Here is a 22,259-nt window from a genome sequence, read left to right as displayed (position 1 = left end):
GAATGGCTATTGCTGCCTGACCCACACTACAGTTGTTGCTAGGGGCACTAGTGGTAGAGGTGAGTGTTGTAGTGGTGGGTGGTTTTTGCTTTTCTTAGGGCAGGAGCTGTCTCCTTGCCTATGGCCCTTGTTTCTACAGACATAGCACCACATCATTTTGTTATGGGAAGAGGAAGAGGATTTATTCTGCCCCCAGAGGAATGTTGTGGGCCTGATGAAAATTCTTTAGGTATAGTTTTGTCCCCACCCTTGTCCTGAGAGTTACCTGCTTCCTTTTTCTTGTCGTTGTAACCCCCTGTGTGAGCTTTTCTGCTCACCCTTGTTCTAACCCACTTGTCTGCCTTCTTTCCCAATTCTTGGGGAGAGGTCAGATCTGAGCCTACCAAGTACTGGTGCAACAAATCAGACACACAATTCTTCAGTATATGCTCTCTTAAAATCAGATTGTACAAGCCCTCATAATCACTGACTTTGCTGCCTTGTAACCAGCCCTCCCACGCCTTCTCAGAGTAGTCCACAAAATCAACCCAATCTTGGGAGGACTCTTTCCTGCTCTCCCTGAACTTAATTCTGTACTGTTCAGTGGTAAGACCAAACCCATCTAACAGAGCATACTTAAAAATGATGTAATAGTCAGCATGCTCCTGACAGTAAGAGGCCTATCCCTACCCTTGTCAGGGAAGGACAGCCATGGAATAGCAGCCCACTGTCTCTGGGGGGGGGGGGGGGGGTCTGAACTCGTTAGGCCCTTTCCAGAGCAGAGAACCACTTATGGATGTCATTCCCCACCTTGTAGGGGGGGAACAACCTTGCTAAGGTTTCTAGATTCAAAAGAGTCCTCCCTGACCATAGGTTCCCTGAAACCAAAGCTGCTGCCACCTGACGAGGCCTCCCTGTCTAGGGCTAGCTGTTGCTGCTGCAGTCTCAGCTTGGCCTCCTCCAGCCTCAGTTTCCTACACTCCCTATCTAAGGAGCCATATTCTAGAGTTGACCAGTTTGCCCCTTCAGATGTAGCAGCATGAGGATCTGTCCCTAGGTTTAGTAACCCTCTGAACAGGTCCCCTGGAAACAAAGGAGGGTCTACTAACAAGGCAACCTTTAGCACTACCTGTAGTGCTCCCAGCTACTCTAGGGGGTTTACTAGAGACCCTGTGATCCTCTGAGGGACCCTCCTGACCCTCCTCAGCATGCAGATCTTCTCTTTCTAGCACTGGAGGGGATCGAATCTATCTCTACTTCCCTCTCCTCCTGGCTACCAGCTTGATCCTGGTCATCCTGGAGGAGACATCCCAAGAGCAGATTCTTATTAGGGTTCCTTCCTGTCTTCAGTCTTCAGTTTCCCTACCCTTACACACTTCCATCAGTTCCATCAGTTCATAGTGAGAACCCATGTTCTGAGATGTGCTAGGTACTGAAGACATGTTAGAGTGGTGTAGGATGTGCATAACCTAACTTCTAGTCTCTCTTACAGAAATTTGGAGTAAGGGCTATGCCTAGAACACTCTCTTACCCAAACCTTAGAGACTATTGCCCTCATTACAACATTGGCGGTAACTACCGCCTACCGCCACGTCGACGTCCGCCAACATACCGCTGCCGTGGCTACCAGCTGTCTACGGTATCATGACCGCCGACAGTATTCCGCCAGAATGCTGGGGGAACACAGCTGACGGTCATGGCGGCGGACTGCAGTAAGGCGGCGCTGCTGACAGCAGCACCGCCACGCCAGCAAAACACCGCCGACCGCATCATGACCAATGAAACGGCCTGGTGGTGTTTTGCTGGCGGACGCTGCTGCTGACAGCAGCGCCGTGGACCATCTCCAGCCAGAGGACCCCCTGCAAGCAGGTAAGTCGGGTTCTCCGACAGGAGAGGGGGTGGGGAGTGTTGTGTGTATGTGGGGGGTGTGTGTGTATGTTTTGGAATGCGTGCATGCAGGTGTGAGTCGCGTTGAATGCGTACATGAATGACTGATTGTGAGCGTTGTGTGTTGTGAATGCATGTGTGTGACAAGGTACGTTGGTGTGTTGCAGTGTGTTGGTATGTATGTGTGCATGCATGGGTGGTGGTGGGTATGTGTGTGTGCATATGTGTATATGGGTGCGCGTGTGGGTTTGTATATGTGCGGGGGGCAGGAGAGGAAGGGGGAGAGTGGGGGAGGACTCTGGAGAGGGGGGCGACCCCTATCAGTGCCAGTGAATGGATTCCCTGCCACTGATAGTGCCTACCGCCATGGTTTTCGTGGCAGTAAGTTTGGCACGAAAACCATGGTGGTAGGCCGGGTCGTAATCCCGAGAGTGGGATTGTGACGATCGCCAGGCTGGAGACCGAAGTCTCCAGCCCAGCGGTCGTTATCACCCTGGCGGTCGGTGTGTTAAAGTGGCGGTCTTTGATGGCGGTTACAGCCAGGGACAAAATCCCTTTTTTTTTTTACAGCCGGCATGTTGGCGGTATTAACACCGCTTTAACACCGACTGCCAGGGTTGTAATGAGGGCCTTTGTCCTAAAGTACAAGTTACTTACCTTCGGTAAAGAAATATCTAGTAGAGACATATTCTAGTTTGAATTTCCCCAGGCGTCAGACTGGATCCGGAGATTTTTCTTCGGGCAGTACCTATGCGTGCCGTCAGGTAGTGTTGGTCGACTCCGCGGGCGTTGTTGGCGGCGTGCTTGCCGTGATGATGTTGCAGTCGTATATAGACCCTCCCCTGCTGCTGCGATAGAAGATCCTCCCGAAGGGGGAGTCTGATCGGAGGAACTATGGCCATGTTCAAAAGCTAGGGATACCAGACTCTTCGTGCCCAGTACAGAGCCACCAGTATTACTTGGGCCTAGTCTTGGCAGATCTTCTTCAGAAGTCTGGGCAGAAGTTGTATAGGTGGAAAAGCGTACAGGAGGACTGAATTTCACTCACGACAAAAAGCGTTGCCACCTTGGAAACTCCAATGCGCAAAACAGTTGACATTGAGCGTTCTCTACGGAGGTGAACACGTCTAACCAAGGTTCTCACCACCGCAGGAAGAGACTTTGCACCACCTCCGGATGGAGACACCAATCATGATCTGCTAGACATCAATGGCTGAGTTTGTCCACCCTGGCATTCAGAGAACCTGCCAGGTGTTGAGCCACCAGAGTTATGCCCTGCTGTTCCAGTCATGTCTAGAGACGCAGGACCTCTTGACAAAGGGTCCATGTCCCAAACCGCCCTGCTTGTTGCACTACCACATTGCGGTGGTGTTGTCCGTGAACACCTGCACTATCTTCCCTTGGAGAACAGGAAGAAATGCCTTTAATACTAGTCGGATCACCCGGAGCTCAAGTAAGTTGGTTTGGAGTCCAGATTCTGCTGCAGACCAGAGGCCTTTGATCTCCACCTCTCCCAGATGGCCGCCCCATCCCAGAATTATGCATCTGTCACTACTGTAAACTCTGGTTGGGGAAGGGAGAGGAGTCTGAGTCTGACCTAATTGTGGTTCACTAACTACCACTGCAGATCTTTTGCAGTTCCCTCCTAGATCTCAACCATGTTAGTGAGATTTCCCTGCTGCTGTGTCCACTGGAACTTCAGTTATCACTGCAGAGCGCTCATACACCATATGGCATGGTTTACTAACAGGATGCAGGAGGCCATGAGGCCCAGCAGCCTCAGAGTCTGTCTCATAGAAATCCAGGATAGAGGCCGAAACATCAGAATCATAACCTGAATATCCTGGACTGGCTGCTCGGGAGGATAGGCCCGAAACTGTACTGTGTCCAGAGCAGCTTCGATGAAAGGGAGCATGTCAGATGGAGTCAGGTGTGGCTTTGGCACATTTATAGTGAACCCAATAAATGCAGGAGGTTTGCTGTAGTCTGAAGGTGGGTGATGACTGCTTTAAGTGACGGAGTCTTCAATAGCCAGCCTTCGAGGTAGGGGAAGACTGAAATCCCTAGCCTGTGCAGATGAGCTGCGACCACTGCCATCACTTTGGTGAACACCGGAGGGGCACTGGTAACGCCAAAGGGTAGGAGCGTAAACACAAAAGAAAGTGCTTGTTGTCTTTCTTGAACCGCAAGTAGCGCCTGTGAGCAGGCAGGATGGGGATGTGCAAATACGCATTCAGTAAGTCCAACGAACCATCCAGTCTTCTTGGTCTAGGGCAGACGAGACCTAAGGCAGACAGAGCATTTTGAATTTCTCCTTTATGAGAAAGAGATTGACGTCCCACAAATCCAGAAAAGGGCAAAGGCCCTTGTTCTTTTTGGGTATCAGAAAGTAGCGGGAATAACAACCACTGCCTACTTCTGATATCAGGACCCTTTCTATGGCTTCCTTGGCCAAGAGAGCCGTAACTTCCTTGTGGAGCAAAACCAAGTGATCCTCCATCAGCCGTTCTTTTGAGGAAGGCATTGGGGGAGGAAAAGACTGCAAGGGCAGGGAATAGCCCTTCTGTATGATCTGCAAGACCCATTTGTCCGATGTTATGGACCGCAAGTGAGGGAGGTGAAATTGAATCCTCCATCCAACATGATCTTGCAGAATCACACTAGGAGGGCTCGGGTGCTGTGGAGGCGGGGGCTGGGTGGTGAACAACTTCTGGCCAGACTAACTGGGTCTGAAGGCACCACAGCCTCATCCCCACACAGGATGCTGACCTGGCGGAGGATGGAGGACGCTGGCTGGTCTGTGGATGGTGTGGTACCCCGCCCCTTCCGAAGCCTCGAAAGAGGCAACAGACAGACTGTTGGCAAGGGGTAGCCAAGAGCCCCAAGGACTTAGCCGTGGCCCAGAGGTACTTTAACTGCTCCAGTGCCAAGTCTGCTTTTCCCCTGAAAGGCAGGTCTCATCAAAGGGCATGTCCATAAGATTTGCCTGGACACCCCCCGAAAAGCCAGAGGTACGTAGCCAGGCATGGTGTTGAAGGGCCACAGGCGTGGAAATTGCCCTGCCCAGTGAGTCCAAACCACACCTGATGGTAAACTTGGCTGCATCTCTCCCATCTTTAACTGTCTGTGAGAGAGTGGCCTGCTTATCCTCTGGGACCTGGGGCAGCATCTGCACCACTGTATCCCATAGTGTATGGGAAAAATGGCCCAATAGGCTTAAGGTGTTTACCGACCTCAATGTCAGGCTGGAGGAAGAAAACATCTTCTTTCCCAACTAGCCTCTTGGATTCCTTATGCGGGGGGAGGGGCAGATGGGTAAGTGCCATGGGAAGTGAGGGCCTGGACCACCAAGCTCTCCGGGATGGGATGTTGGGTGATGAAAGCCAGGGTTGTCCGGAGCCGGGCGATGGCGTCAGCCAATTGTCCTGTTTACAGGCACCCCTGTGTTGGGTTTGGACCACTCCCCCAGCAGGATATCAGAGATGGCCTCATTAAAGGGCAACATCAGTTCCGATGATGAAGCTCCCGACTAAAGCACCTCATCAAGACTTTAGCCTTGACCTGCACTGAGGGAAGCTCAAGGTCCCGGACATCAGTTGCCCGCGTATCACCACTGCATTCGATGCACCCTCCTCAGTAGGAGGTGAGAGCATGCCAGTATCGGGAGAGGTGTCCAGCCCATCGGCCTCTCCTACTCCTCATACCAGTCCATAGGCTCTAACTGGGACTCTAGAGGGAGTGTCAATGTTGGGAGCGATGCCGGAGAAAGTTGACTGTGCGGACCCGGCATCGTTCCAGATCCGATATCGGATCCAAGAGACCCCACCGGCGCCAAGGCCGAAGCCTCCGGTGTGGAACCTGATGGGTCCTCTGCTGACCGGGGCCCGAAAACGCTCCAGTTGAGCCAGCCTGCTCAAGTACAAGAAGTATGACTTCATAGAACTCTTTCAGCTGAAACGGGGTCGCTCCGGGTCCTGGAAAGGGAGGGGAGGCTCAGAGTCTGCCCTGGCAACAGTTCCGTGGAACTGTGCCTTCAATATTGATATTCCTGACGCATCTCATCTGTCAAAGGACGAGGTGAAGTTGAAGTCCTCTTGAACTTCTTTTTGTGCCTCTTCCCCGAGTGCCTGGAGGACCTCGCATGGGATGAAGAGGACTTAGGGCTCCTGGAGCAGTCCCACGACCTCCTCCTCTAGCAAGACCATGACCTCCGAAAAGGACCGCCAGCTGATGTCGAATGCCTGGCCATCATGGGCTTCAGGGATTGCACCCTTAAAGCCATGGCACGGCAGTCTGACCACAACTTTGAGTTGTGGTCTCAGTCTAGGCACCAGAGACATACCTGGTGGGGTCTGTCACTGATAAGGCGTGGTGGCAGGTGCACATGGCTTGAACCCTGTCTTCCTAAAAGACATCCTACATAGACGCAAAGACGTCTCTCCACAAAAGGTTAAAAAAATTGCTGTCAAAAATGACAGAGGGTAACTTGTTTCCAGATCTGCACTTTAACCAGCGCTGAAGGAAAAGAACTGATGTTCGCACGCCTGGGTGGTGGCTTTATAGGTGACCTTTACATCACATGCAGCTCCAATGACTCTGACGATGTCACGCGGATCCGAACAAAGCCACCCGACGGTGCGCCCAAGGGTATTGCTCTGCAAAAGTTCCGGATTCCAAGCTGACGCCAAGGAATTCTAAAGGTAAGGAATTTGCAGCTAGAAGTTCTATCAGATTGCAGTAGTACAGATTAGAGTGGTGTAGAGTGCAGTGGCGGAGAGTGCAATGTTGCAGAGTAGAGTGCCAGAGTGCAGTGTTGTAGAGTGGAGTAGAGTGGCAGAGAGAGCAGTGGCATAGAGTACAGTGGTGCAGAGTAAAATGCTCTGGTTTACAGTGCAGTTGTTTAGAGTGCATTGGCATAGAGTGCAGTGGTTTAGAGTGCATTGGCATAGAGGACGTGGGCCAGAGTAGAGTGACAGAGAGCAGTGGAGTAGAGTGGCGTACAACAGAGTGGCAGGGAGTGCAGTAGTGTAGAGTGGTGTGTAGTGGTATAGAGTTCAGAGTAGACATGGGTGGCATCGAGTGCAATGTAGAGTAGTGTAGAGTGGTGAAGAATAGAGTATAGTGCTGTAGAGTGCAGTGGAATTATGCCGACTAGAGTGGCATTGAGTGCAGTGGTGTAGGGTGTATTGGTGCAGAATGCAGTAGAGTAGAGTGGTGTAGACTACAGTGGCAGAGAGTGCGGTGCTGCAGAATAGAGTGCAGTGGTGTATAGTGGAGTAGAGTGGTACATAGAGCAGTGGCAAAGAGTACAGTGGTGCAGAGTAGAGTGCAGTGGCATATCATGCAGTTGTTTAGAGTGCATTGAAGTAGAGTGCAGTGGTGTCGAGTGCAGTGGGCAGAGTGGCATAGAGTGCAGTGGAAAAGACTGCAGTGGCGAAGAGTGCAGTGGTGTAGAGTAGATTGTTTCACAGTAGAGTCAAGTGAAGAGGTGCAGGGTAGAGACTAGTGGCATAGAGTGCAGTGGTGCAGAGTGCAGTGGCGTAAGAAGGACTTTTTCACAGTAGAGCAAAGTGGAGAGGTGCAGGGTAGTGTGCAGTTGAATAAAGTGACATAGAGCATAATGGCACAGAGTAGTGTAGAGTGCTGTGGCATAGAGTGCAGTGGTGCAGAGTTGATTAGAGTGATGTACAGTGTATTGGTGTAGAGTGCAGGGGCATAGAGTTAAGTATTACAGACTAAGGTGCATTAGCAGATAGTGTATTGGCAATGAGTGCAGTGGCGTACAGTGCAGTGTAGCAGAGTGGCATAGAGTGGAGTTGTGTGGAGTAGATTGGTGTGGCCTAGACTGGAGTGGTGTAGCATGCAGAGGCTCAGAGTGCAGTGGTGTAGAGAGGCGTAAATTGCATTGGCATAGAGTAGAGAGGCATAGTGCGTAGTGGCATAGAGTGCAGTAGCATAAAGTGAGGTGGCTCAGAGTGGAGTAGAGTGCAGTTTTTCAGGTGCAGCAGCATGGAGTGGTGTAAAGTGGCATGGTGCAGATTAGGGTGCAGTGGTGAGGAGTGCACATAGAGTGGGGTGGAGTATGCATGGTGTGGTAGCACAGTGCCATTACAGAAAACAGATTTTTGATTGAAATGACCATCACATTTGCAAAGACCTACAGTTTTTCTAATAAAACTATACAGTGCACAGACGATGTGCGGAAACTGCATCATGTACTGTAATTATTTATTTTATCATATTGAGGTATTTGCTTCCAGCACAGCTCAGAATTACCAAAATGTGCTTCAATTATGTTCCTAATTGTGATATATTCTGAAACTCTTGCACAGTTGATTTAATTGTTGGCATGTGATATAAAAGATTCTTTCCTGCCCCCAGTAGCCACCAAGATTGTCACATAAATCCTCTCACTTTAAAGTGAGAGAAAGGAAAGTAAACGTCAAGCTCCAACCGAATGCAGAGCCTGACAGTTGACCTTGTTCTTTGAAGGCATTGCAAATGTGATGAGATAAGAACATAATTTACAGGCTTGTTTACAGAAAGGGGGCACTCAGAAGGATACTGTAAATAGGGTTTGGGCAAGGGCTCAAGCTGGACACCCTAAAACAAATAAAGCCAGTAATTTAAAGCAACAAAAAGTGAGTTACAAATCACAAAGCCAATGACAAGCAACGAATGGAATGCATTTCCAGGTAAGCTCTAAGAATGTGCTTATAGTGTTAGGAAAGTCCAGTATTTAGCCCAGTCCATATCTTGCAGAGGTTTGGCCGCATAAATCTCCCAGGTAGTATGATGAGAAGCCCTGGAGTGGTCTCCATGTTGCAGGAAATGTCTGTACTTCCATCTTATCAGTTTGCCACCAGTACCTATGTTGTAGAGCTTCTGGCACACCTCATGTAGGTTTAGTGCTAGGTGGCAGACATGAAATAGGGCATTTAATGATTGTTTAAGGTGTTTGTAAGTAAGGAGTTGACCCGGGTGAAGATGGTAGCCTGCCATAATGGTTTGGAAATCTAGTAGCTCCCCGTCCAGAAACAGTTCCCCCAATTTTAAGACACCTGCATCATTACGCTTATGGAGTTGCTCTGAGTGCAGCTGTCCTGTGCGAGTGGGAAGGCCTAGCAAAGATAGTGCAGGAGAACAGGGTTTCTTCATGCCAGTGAGTTTACAGGTTCTAGCAAGGCAAGAGAAAGCTGTGCAGGATATCCTCGGATGGTGTTCCGTAGAACAGTCAGTAGGAAACAATGAATAGTGTAGTAAACCTCATTAAAGTCTTTACAGATTAACCCCATCTCATGCAGGGGGCGGGCAGACAGCCAGTAGGCCACCCGTCGGACCTGTGCAGCTAAGTAACAGTGTTCTAAATCCGGAAGGCCTAACCCACCCACATTCACAGGTAGCTTTAGAGTGGAAAGCGCTACCCAACGGTGCCCCAACTACTAAATCTGATATGTGACATGTCTGAAAAAGGAATGAGGGATGAACGGGGGAAGGTTTGGAAAATAATACAATAATCGGAGTAGCACACCATCTTCATTAGTGGCAAGTGGCCCAATACAAAAAGCAGAAGAGAAGCCCAAAAAGGAAACTGGGCTCAGAGGGACTGTGTCGCTCTGCCATGATTTGCAGCCTGCAAATCAGTGGGGAAATGGTAGATATTAATCCCTAGGTATTGAAAGGTAACTGGTTCCCAGTTCATTCTGAGGTCTAATTATATACTAAGTGGAAAACAGTACCATATGTTAAACGACCTCTAATTACATTTTAGAATCTTTCTCATGTCCTTACATTTTGTTTGTGCAATTTACATCCCAAATATTTTAAAGATTCTATGTGTACTTTGACACTTAGGGATTAGCCAGAGCAGTGGTTTGACTTTTGCTCAATTGCCAAACCATTCTAAGACACAGAGACAGTGGGCAATTGCCTAGCACAACCTTGCAACGGGTCTGGCCCCTGCTCACCCTTTACAAGCATGAAGAGTGGACCACTGCACCAGAAGAGTTTGCCAGGGTGGGTTGGTGATACTTGATCAACTACTTGACAGTGCCTCTTCTGTTTCTTTCCTGTCTAAAGAGACAACTCCCCGGGTACTCTTGGTGGGCCCATCTTGTCTGATTTTAGGATTGTCCCACTTTGTTCTAGTATTCCTTATTCATCCAGCTCTTAACAACACTTTGAATCACTTGCTGTGCATCTCCCATCTGATCTCGAGTTCATCCTCCTCTTTTATTATCTTTGATTGATAGGCCGGGATCCCGGCTCTGAGATAAATGTGGAGTCTTGGATGTACACTCTAGTGATGTGAGACTATAAACAAGTTGTGAGTACCTCACATACTGACATTGGGTATGGGACTGTCACCCACAACATATGCTCTGCCTCATTAAGCTTTTGTTTTTTTAGGTTGAAAGTCCATTGGAGGTTGAGGTGAGCCAGATGTTTTTGTTCAACTTGTTTAAACTACTTTAATGTTACTTACCTTAATGTTTCCCAAATTGTTTGCCATGGGTTGTAAAATGTTGAGACACCTAATCAAAATGTTGCTGTTGCTTTCTCTCCAAAAAAATAGGGTAGATTTGGGTAAGGGTGATGGGCGTGATACAGTGCTGAAGGGCATTAATTTACTACTGAACAAGGACGTAATGTAACACCTGAATGTAACCTACAGGGAAACACTCACAAAAAGTTCACAGTGAATAAATAGTGCTATGTAAAAAAGAGTAAATAAATGCGATGATAATGTAATATGGTATGGCCTCTCTTGGATGTATCTATAAAACTGAATTTTGTTGTTGAATTTTTGCCTGAATTTTGACTCTACATCCTGAATGTTCACCCTTTGACATGAATTTTTTACAGTCCTGTCCAGAATTTGCCTCAATGCCAGGTGGATCTAGGTCAAATGAGGAGATGGCATGTGAGTTTGTGTGCTGGCTAAAATAAGAATGTCCAAAGTACAATCTTTCTCTCTCTGCAAACTGCTGTTGTCAGAGCCCGAGTACATCTTTAGCGCCTGCATTTCTGCTCTGAAACAGACGGACACAAATAAGTGTTAAGTAAACTTCATGACAGGCCTGCTAACGTACGCATTTCAGGCAGCTACAAGCTGCTGTCTGCAACATCGCTTCAGATTATGAAACCTCCGCTGAGGGGCTTACCAAAGAACATGCAATCAACTGTCAAGATGGTCTTTCCACCGGGAACCCATGGCCTACTCTGAAACAATTATTTTGATCTTTTGATGTTTTTTCATCATTCGTTAATCATCTTATTGGAACCTGGCTGCTGCTTTAGCACTTGATATCAAATACACAAAAGTATCATTCCCTTTATCTTTAGAAATGAATGCTGGGCGATTATCATTCTGATCGAACTTTTATGAAGTAGCATGGCAGATTTAAATTAAAATGCTAAATGGCAACGTTTTCATTTTTTGCTGCAGATAGAGGAAGACGGTAAATGAAATTGCTTTAGTAATATGCAGGGTGACTGGAATTATGTGGCAGGAAAAGGCCAAATTATGAGGCAGGGTTGACCAATTTATGTGGCAAGAAAAGTCCAGTTATGAATTTACCACGCCAAAAGCTCTAACTCAAGCAAATGCGAGATCTGTTGCATTACAAATGCTTGTTTCTTCCTTCCTCCACTATGGCCTCTCCAGAGGGTGACTTAATATGGGCCTTCACTCTGAGCAAGTGAACTTCATGGACTGGCTTTGAACCTAATAACTCAGTGGTTGAAACAACTAAAAACCATGACCTACAGTTAATTGTGGCCAGAATCTCCACCTAGTAAAGTCCATTCTTTTCTACATACCTATTTATACTTAGTGTTTTCTAACTCAGTTCTGGGTACCTCCTTATAAATATTTTTCTTATTTTTCTAATTATTTGTTTCATGCCCGTTTATAGATATTTTACTAGTAGCTAAGTCCTACCCTTACCATTTTAAGGGATAGGCTCCAATATTAGCTTTGGTACTTACTCAACACAATGATATGGTTTTGGGTGCCTCACTTTGGGCCATATGTACGAACACATTTTCCCATTGACACAGAATGGGAAAAACCCTATAATACATCTGGCCCTTTATCTCTCTGTAATTGCAAATGTGTCTATTTTACTGTAAAAAAAATGTACAACGCTATTATATAACATACTGCTGTATATTGTGTTGTTAAATACTGTAGCAATTATGCGAATTCTTCTCACCCTTCCTGTTGCGTCCTGTAATCCAATCAACAGGACCCAATACACTATATAGTTATATGTAGACACACTTCGAATTGAATGTGTTTCTGTTACAATAGTGGAATGATCTCTAGAAAGTACCCTGCTGTTTCCTGGAGCTACGTCTGTCCAATATCAAATGTCTAAATGAAAATAATAACTGCTAGGGTATTTCTCCTTTTTACTTTTGCCAAACATTGTTTGTTGGTAGTTATCATCTTTGTTTTCTATCGGAAATATCACAAATGTTGTTAAGAATTATCATGTTATTTTTTACAAAAACTCTTGTCAAAAATCTTTTTTTCGGATTTTTTTTGCTCGTCATCTTTTTGTTATAAGGCATTGATTAGAAACGTGCCAGGAAGGCAGAGGCATAAACTGCATTCAGTAAATACCACCACATCAGATGTGTGCTTTACGGACTGCGGTACATTTTCCAAGTTTTCCTCGGCAAAATGTGGAATTACATGTGGAACTTGGGATATCTACTCTCAATTCATCAAGTATCAGAATTTGCCATATGTTATTCTCCTGGTAAATTTCGACAGGTTTACGGGGGGCACTGAGGGGGGTTTGTGCAAGGATTGGAATTAACCCCACTCCTACTACCTTTGATGAGGGCCTTAGTCTAGTGTCCTGTTTCCAATATATATCCAGCAAATGGTGCCTCTTCTTCAAACATTTCATGGCACAGTGAACCAGAAAACACCCATTCCATACTGTCTGTCCCAAAACAAACCTATCAAAAAAAGGTCCTCGAACAGTTAAAAATAAACTCCTGACAATCGTCCTCAACATGAACAGTTTATAATGTGCGTTGTGTCCTCACCTTTTCAAATGACCCATCTTCATAGAACCTCTCAGTTTTTGCAGGTGACTCATCAGTGGTTTCTTCGATGATAAGATCTCTGCCTCCTGGCGACATGTCTTCCTGCTGGGAAGGCCGCTCCTCCGGTTCTTGCACAATGGGAGAACGTTCCTTATCATCAAACACCGGCCTCTCATATCCTTCAGGCGTTACTGCAAATTCTTCATAATCTTCCCCTTGAGAACTTACTCTTTGCCTTGCCTTGGCTACAGCTGGCAGATCTCCTTCAGGAGACGTCACGCTGCAGAAAAACAAATATAGGTAGATAAGTACAAACAGCTGACCGTGCCGAAATCTCTGTTTTCTTATATTCCAACATGTTGCCCTCCCAACTCAAGTTATTTTTTGAAATGCTACAGTCCAGCAATATCCCAGCTGATGCATACGTTATTTTTCATTGATCATGGCCCCTTCCTTAGTACTACAATACCCAGGTGGTGCGAAAAATTGTCTTTTATTGTGTTAGTGGCATCTAGCCTTGTATGTCATCTCCTTTGAACTAGAACTTAATTTCTCAGGGTCTTTTTTATTTAGATTATATTACAAGTTGAAAAAAATACTCTTGGCCCCAGGGGACATGGGGAAATCGAGCAAAACAATGTACATGCTACAACATAGCATAATTAGCACTAACAATAAAACGGATTAAAAATAGAATAACTCAGCAAATTCAAATCAATAAAAAGATAACTCCGAGACCAAACCTGGGCGGGCACCTCTTCATATGCTACACTAACAGGTGGACAAGGTATATTTAAAGTGATTCAGGAGAGGAAATTGGCCTATAAAGTCAAATACATAAATGAGTAACCAAACAAGACTAAGCATATCTTTCGCATCTATCAGAAAATAACAAACCCTGCGGCTTTGCAGCATAGCCCCTGCCGAACCTGCGAACACACGAGGAGCTCATGTTCTTCCAGGCTGAAATAAACAATCATTTATCTCAAATAATTTAAAGCTATGGGCCTACTCCCCCTCATGAGACCAGCCACAGGTCCTTCCACTTTGCTTTCTTGTAAAGTGTCTGTGCCATTGGCGTACCAAAGGCCCCCACAGTTCAGCCTCCCCCTCCCCCCAGCACAGTACACTGTGCACGGGTGGCAGGCCTCTGACTGGGTCCAGGTGGGAGGTGGCCCCTCCTGGTACTTTGCAAAGGGGGGAGCGGGGTCGGTAGGGCTTAAGTTTCGTTACGCCACTGGTCTTTGTAAATAAAAACGTGCCGGTGACCAAAGCCCGCCTCTTAAACACGCGGCTGCTGCAATTAAATGTGGGAACACGGAATACTGAGGCAGCGCAATCCTGAAGCCATATGGGGAATCTTCAATCCACTTAAAGCCACTTCCTGCCCCTTTCAGCTCACTTTTGCAGCTTTCTACTTTCTCCCATTGTGACGCGTTTTCGTTTTTCTCTGCCTTCATCGTTCCAATATGTGTTTTTGCTCGTAGTAAACACTTGCGGCAGAAGAATAAGCGCCGGCCCTCAAAAAATAAATGCTGGTGCCCAGCACCGGAAACAACAATCACAGATTAAGCACTGCCTAACACACTTTCTGCTGTGTAACCTATTTCTGTGAAGTGTCCACAAAGCACTGCTAAACAATTAAGTGCTTTGAAGTGTCTGGAAAGCAACATATGATGTTCTAGGATTGTCATGACTAACTAAATAAACGTAAAAAACTAAAACGGTTGAGCATCCTTTACAAAGTGTACATTGCAGCATCACTTATCATAGCCTACATCAGCGGCTGCCGGCAGCTTTAGGAGGGAGGGGGGCACACACACACACACACACACTCTCATTCTTTCACACACAGACACGCACGCACATCCATTAACAACACTCATACCATTCAAACATGCACGCACGCAACAAACATTCATTTTAAAACATCACACACACTCATTCTTTCACACACGCATGCACATCCATTAAGAACATTCATACCATTCAAACATGCACGCACGCACCAAACATTCAATTTGAACATCACACACATACACACACACACACTTACCTTCGGCCCCCAGGTCCCAGGAGGGACCTTAGGTCAGCCAATGAGGGAAGGCAGCAGTCCCAGCATTGTCACAGAGTGGGATGGGGTCAGTGAGACTGCTGGCCCCACCCCACTCTGTGACGAAGTGTCACTGATTGACACTCGCCCTGGGCACTTCAGGGCTTAAACTGAAGCACCCAGGGAGAGTGTCAATTGGTGACGCTTTCCTCGTCACCCAGGGGATGGCCTCGAGGCACCTTTGCTGGGCTGAGGAGGTCACGCCCATAGGAGCTGTGATCTCTTCAGCACAGCAAAGTTCAGCTCAGGCAGTCAGGAGTCTGCGCAAATCGATCTGTTCATAAAATCTGTAACCTTTACAAACAAACGGCCCTCTTCTTCCCTGTCACAGTGCTTGCATCTCCCACCTGAGCTCTACCCAGTCCCTTCCAGCCTGTCATTTGTACAGACAGAAGCTGACACAATTTGTCCTCAGCTCTATGCGTGCATGTGGAGGGTGGGTATGTGTGTGATCTTGTGAGTGGCTTTAGGTGAATGTGCATGAAGCTTGCAGTGGCTGCTGCCTTGTGCACTAAAAATATATTGTTTTATAGTTATCTGTGTACATGATATAACACTGCAATTCTTTTATTTGTGCTAGGTTTATGCTATCTGTGTGCGTGAATCTTGCCCTACTACTATCTGCACGTATAGTTTGTGTGTTTAAGAGGGAATTTTGCACTGCCGCATTGTTTTAAACTATGGTTGTGAAAAATTGACTTTTATCTGTACTGCACGTGGAAGGGAAGCTTGAAATGCTCCTGCGCCTGTACTGTACCTTTCGCCCTCTGTGGGTGGAAAGCCTGGTCTGCTGTTACACATCATGAACTAGGATGTGGGGGTCGGGGTGTGTAAACAGAACAAACATGTTGACTATGTGGACTAGCTTGGCATGCTAAAGTTAGCACTCATGGCAAAAAGCATCACCTTAGATTTCCCACCTCCCACGTTTAACAGGAGAAAAATATAACTTGAATGTCACACTAAATAACTGGAGAGCAAATGCTTCATTGCTAATATTACTCCCAGGATTCATAGACTATTTGTCAAAGATCTTAGACAGATCATCTTTTTTGATCCTAAAAAAGATACATAACAGGCAGTAATGCAAAGGGTGATGGGAAAGATACCTACTGGAACGTATGGCTGGAGAGGTGCCTCAGTTTTAATTCAAATTAGATTACATTCAAATTAAATTAGATTGTGTGCAGATATTTAAAGAAGTAATTCTAAGGAACAAAACAAATCAAAGGATAGCCCTCATGTCATCAAAACGTCTACAACTATTAACTTCTAGAAGTCTTCAGACAAATCTATTCTAAGATTATCAAAACACTTAGGGCCATATGTATAATTTTTAGAAATAGCGGCTACCTAATTGTGATTCTCTGTGAATCACAAGCAGGTAATCGCTATTCCTAATGTATGTAACTCAGAGTTTCATTAAGCGTTTCCTAGTGGGTCGCAAATCGACCTACCTCATTAATATTAATGAATTAGGTTACAATTTGCAACCCATTAGGAAACGCAGAATTCACAGGGATGCTGGCCTGCTGGGGTCAACAGACCACCACGTCTGTGATTGCTTTTAAATAAAGCATTTTTTTAATGCAGCCCATTTTCTGTTTTCCTTAAAGGAAAAAGGGATCCATTTAGAAAAGAAAAAGGAAAAGTTTACTTTTCATTTTTTAAGAGCCCTTCAAAAATATTTTCACAAACCCAAAGTGGACGACCCATTCCCATTTGCGAATGGGTTACTACCAACTTAAAGTAGGTGGTAAATTCTGAACATTTTGCAAACGCGTTTCGGTCACAAAACATTCTTACAATCCGCTGCAATTTGGTATTACGGAGGGACGCCCTAAACACATCCTTTCCAATTACCAAATCGGTATGTATTGACAAAATTCAAAACATGTTACCAAATTGCAATTTGGCATTCATACATACTAAATGCATGTTACTAGCCATTTGCGAAGGGTAAAATGCTCATACATCTGGCCTTTGGTAGTAAAGCCTGATATGCTCTTGAGCAGTTTGTAATTAGGCACACCAAAAATTACAAAGAAACTATAGGAATTTTAAAGACTCAGCTTATGCCATCTTGAATTTTACATGTTTGAAAAAGATGCTTAAATCTACAAATACCTGTGATGTTGTTATCTTTGAACAAATATTATAATTGTATTATAATTTGTAATATTCATAGCAGCTACAGATGAGTGCTTACATTTGGAATGTACTGATCTGGTTCTCCCTTGATTTTTACTAAGGAGATTTCTGTAAGGAGATTATATTGATCTGTTTCTCCCTTGATCATTACACAGTTGTGCTTGGGCATCTGTTTGTCGACAGTGAGGTCAGATTTTGCATTTTCACTCAACTTTGTGAATAATATCACACAGACTCTTTGATGTAGCTGTTTGGCAATAACCAATTCATAACTATTCTCCGAAAGAAAATTAGTTACATGTAACTATAGTTCTCCAGTTTTGGAATCTTTCATAGATTCACATGCTTGAATGATTCCCCGTCATTGAGGTGGGAGTCCCTGGTACCTTTAATGAAGTAGTACTAACACAGGATTAAGCCTGGCCCACCGCTACTTCTCCTTGAGACACTGCATCTAGGCAGTAATGTGGTAAATGTGCGGCAGCTTTTCCATGTTGCTGCCCTACAAATGTCACGGAGCGGCACACCTGCAAACAGTGCTGTGGATGAGGATATTGCACATGTTGAGTGAGCATGAACAGAGGCTTGTAGTGGCTTGCCCACTGCTTGATGGCAAAAAGGGATTGCTGAAGAAATCCACCTTATGATGCTCTGTTTGGACAGAGGATGACCATGTCTGGGTGCGCTGTAAGCCGCGAATAGCTGGCTAGTTTTGCGAAAAGCTTTGGTCCTGTCCAAACAGAATTTTATGCATCTTTTAAGGTCTAATGAGTGTAGAGCCTTCTCCGCTGCAGCTGTAGGATTTGGAAAGAATGTTTTCAAAACCAGAGACTTGCTTATATGGAAGTCCGAGGGGACTTTTTGTATGAAACGTGGGTTCGTGCGTGCGTAAGATTACTTTATCCTGTTGAATCTGTAAAAAAGGATCTTGGATAGACAGTGCCTGGATCTCACTGACTTGCCTGGCTGATGTCCGATAAATGAGGAGGGCTACTTTCCAGGAGAGAAATTTCATAGAAGCTCTATGGATTGGCTCAAATGGTTGCTTTATGAGTTGCACAAGAACAATGTTGAGATTCCACGAGGGAGGAGGTCTGAAGGGTGGAAAAACTCTGAAAAGTCCCTTTACAAATCACTTAATTATTCTGGAGGAACACAACGATGGAGAAGAGTCTGATCATCTAAAAGCCGAAATAGCCGCCATGTGTACCCTTATGGAGGAGAGGGCAAGACCTAAGTGTGCCAGATGGAACAAATAAGGCAATATTTGTTCTGGTGATGAGGAAATATGACCAATCTGTTGTTGTTGGCACCATAAACAGAACCTCTTCCATTTACATGAATAAGTTTTATTGGTGCTAATTTCTCTGGCCCTTGACAGTGTATACCTGCACTCCTGCGGGATGTCTAGATGTGTGAATTCATGGTGTTCAGGAGCCATGCTGATAATCACATTGGATTCAGATGCAAGACTTATCTGTTGTTCATTGTCAGCAGATGCAGAGATAGTTTCAGTGGGATGCGAGGCTTCACAGAGAAAAGATGAATATCAGTGAACCAATGCTGGCAAGGCCAGTATGGGGCTATTAATATCAGTGTGCATGGTTCCCTCTTCATTTTGGTTAGGTCCCTCTGGATCAAAGGAATGGGCAGAAAACCATAGGAAAAGATTCCGCACCATGCTATGGAAAACACATTCCCCCATTGTCCTCAATAGTGAAGCCAACTTGCGCTGTATCAGCATTTGGTGTTTGACTGGCTGGCGAAAAGATCGACTTTGGGTGTCTCTCACTGAGAAAATATGTGGTTGACCGTGGACTGGTCCAATTCCCATTTGTGACAGACTGATTTTAGTCTGCTGACAGAGCTGTCTATCTTGTTCTGCTTCCCTGAGACATGAACTGCTCGCAGTAGTATTCCATGCTGCATGGCCTAATCCCAGATCTCCTGAGCTTCCTTGAAGAGAGGAAGGGATCTTGTACCTCCCTGTTTGTTGATGTAATGCATCGTAGTGGTACTGCCCGTTCGTATTAACACCTCTGAATTGGCTATCTTTGGAAGGAACGCCTGCAAGGCCAGGTGAACTGCTTTTAGTTCTAGTAGATTGATGTGCAGTGTTCGATGCAGTGGTTGCCATTTGCCACTGATTTGCAGGTCCTGCAAAACGGTCCCCAAATGTCTAATGAGGCGACTCTGGTGATAACCAATGGGGCTGGCCGATGATGGAATGAGAGGTCGATGGAAACATGATGCTTCTGAGACTACCACCCCAGAGCTTTGGTGATGGCCGGAGTGATCTTAATGTGGTCTTTGAAGCTCCCTGAGGCCTCAACCCATTGCAGGCTGAGTTGTTCCTGAGGGGATGCATTTGGAGTCTGCAGAATGGAACTAGAGGGATGCATGAAGACACCATCCCCAATAACGACTTCTAAAGGCGGACTGAAATTGATTATTTTCTTTGAACTGACTTTTGCAGAGATACTAGACTTTGTTGTCTTTCTACAGTGGGGCAGGCTATGCTGGATTGAGTGTTCAGGTTTTCCCCTAGAAAAGTGATCGTATGTGATGGTTGAGGTTTGGACTTCTCCCAATTTATGGTTAGACCTAAGCTGTGCTGCTGAGAATGTGTTTGATTTTATCAGACAATCGTCTAAGTATGGGAATACTTGATGCTTTCTTCTTCTTGGAGAAGCTGAAATAGGTGCTAGGCACTTCGTGAATATCCTGGGGGTTGATTTTATGTTGAATGGAAGGACTCAAAATTAAAAATGGCTTCCAGCTATCTCTGTGTCAGATTTTATTGACTGCAATGTCTCTTCAATATGCTTTCCAAAAAGCGCTTGCCCCTCAAACGGAACATCTAGTATCTTATTTTGTAACTCTAGGCTAAATGATGTGGCCTTCAGTCAACCTTGTCTTCTGAGGACAGCAGCCCCTGCAAGTTGACGAAACGCAGTGGTGGCTATGTCCATCGCACAGTCAATGATTTCTTCCGAGGTGCGTTCCCCTTCCTGTAATATATTTTTAGCCTCTGGTTTAGTGTCCTCCGGCAGTTGTTCAATATATGGGGTGCTGTCAGCCCATAATTGCCTGTCATATCTTACTAAAACAGCAAGGGAGTTAGCCGCTCTTACAGTTAGACTGGATATTGAAGAGAATCTTTTGCCGATATTGCCCAATTGTCCCCCTTCCTTATCTGGAGGTGCAGATATTGGTGTGGAGGGATTTTTGAACCTTCTTTGGGCTGCTTGTGTTACCACCGAAACTGGTCGAGGGTGACCAGTTAAGCATGCTGGGGTATATTCACGTGTTTTATATTTCTTGTCTGGATGTGGAACCACTGCTGTGACTATTGCTGGGTTTTGCATGGCCTTTAAAACTTGTTCCCATTTGTAAATGACTATTGGCATGGAGAGTACTGATTTTTGGAATGGCTCCTTAAAGTCATAGGGAAAGCAATCAGTTTGCTTGGATGGTAAGTGCAAATCGTTTAGCAGCCCTTTCCATAAGATTATGGAAATCCTGTGATGTCTTCTGGAGGTGAGTCTACCTTTGAAGGTGAAGGAGAAGGTGGGGCTGGAATTACATATTCATCCCACTCTGATTGGTGGTCGAGGAGCTTGCCTTCCTCCTATTCTCCTTCAGATATGTCAGTGTCTTGTGGAAGGGTCATATCAGGTGTGAATAGATTAGCTAAAGATAAAGTGGTAGGCCTCTGATGCGGGGAGCTACATGAGAAGCTGGAGATGATACTGACTGAGGCTGTACTTCTTCTGTGGGTGAAAACCGCCATCTGCTAAGATGGTGTACACATATTGATGGAAGAATCACCAGATTCTGACACTGTAAGCCTGTAATTTATGGAAAAGATGACATAGATGGTGGCTGATTATTTGTAATGATGGATTTTGGTTGTATAATTGAGGTGCAGTTGGTTGCTTTTCTTGAGTGCTAGACATGAATCCAGTGTACCCACTTTGGTTAAGTAATGTCTTGGTGGCTTACTGTCGATGTCTTATGATGGTGAAATGTCCACATGACCGCTTTCTGGATTGTGGTATTGTGAAGGAACGCTGAGAAGTTTCTTGGTAGGGCATTTGGCATTTTTGATCCTGCTTGAGTAGGAAATGATAATGGCCTTTCTTTATGTATGATACTGTACATTCTGTTGTGTCTATGTTTACTCATTTTGTCTTGAGTCTTCTTGAATTTGTACCAGCTTCATTGAAGTGTTCAGATTTGTATTTTCATCCTTTTTTTAACTCTTCATCCATCTAAGGAGTAGCTTTCTTTTTCTTCCTGCATTAGTTTGATGTACTATTTATGTTAAAGGCCATAGACATCCATTCATAGTTTCTGTACTGAGTTTTCTTTATCTCCAACTGTGTGTTTGTGGTAAGATGATTTTCAAGTTACTGTGGGCCTTATTTATACTTTTTGGTGCAAAACTGCACTAAGGCAGTTTTGCCCCAAAAAGTTTTGCACCGGCTTGCACCATTTTTTAGCACCAGCTGGGCACCATATTTATGGAATGGTGCAAGCCGGTGCAAAGGGTAGGCTAGCTTAAAAAAAAATGACGTTAGGCAGTTTTGAGTCATAATAAATGATTCTGACCAGATTAGCATAATTTTTTGACGCTAAGGGGTATATTTATACTCTGTTTGCACTGAATTAGCATAATTTTTTTTTACTCTAATTCAGTGCAAAACTAACTCCATATTTATACTTTGGTGCTAGACCCGTCTGGCACCAAATTTATGGAGTTAAAGTCATTTTTTGGAAGTGGAAACCTACCCTGCCTTAATGAGATGCAAGGTAGGCATTCCCGTGCAAAAAAATGACTCTATGGCCTTAACACCATATTTATACTCCCATGTAAAAATGGTGCAAGGGAGGGAGGAGGGGTCAAAAAATGGGGCAAAGCTTGCTTTGCCCCATTTTTTAAGACCTGGGTCAGGGCAGGTGTTAGGGGACCTGTGGCACTATTTCCATGGTGGAACACCATGGAATAAGCCCAGAGGTGCCCTCCCTAGGCCCTAGGGGCACCCCCGCCCACACTAGAGGG

At 45.4% G+C, this 22,259-nt stretch overlaps 1 protein-coding gene across 33 annotated transcripts in view; it reads right to left on the bottom strand.

Annotated features, from left to right (window-relative positions):
• The window catches only part of ANK2 (ankyrin 2), a 1,630,948-nt gene that overhangs the window by 62,549 nt on the left and 1,546,140 nt on the right, over positions 1-22,259 (bottom strand). For all 33 annotated transcript variants that reach the window (XM_069241684.1, XM_069241892.1, XM_069241902.1 and 30 more), the window contains one exon: positions 12,931-13,210. In XM_069241684.1, the coding sequence (XP_069097785.1) occupies positions 12,931-13,210 (280 nt within the window). The remainder of the gene's footprint in view (positions 1-12,930; positions 13,211-22,259) is intronic.

Source organism: Pleurodeles waltl, chromosome 1_2, assembly GCF_031143425.1.
Source record: "Pleurodeles waltl isolate 20211129_DDA chromosome 1_2, aPleWal1.hap1.20221129, whole genome shotgun sequence".
In the NCBI taxonomy this organism is placed as follows: domain Eukaryota; kingdom Metazoa; phylum Chordata; class Amphibia; order Caudata; family Salamandridae; genus Pleurodeles; species Pleurodeles waltl.
The sequence above is the reverse complement of the archived record's forward strand: the minus strand, read 5'-3'. Positions and strand labels throughout refer to the sequence as shown.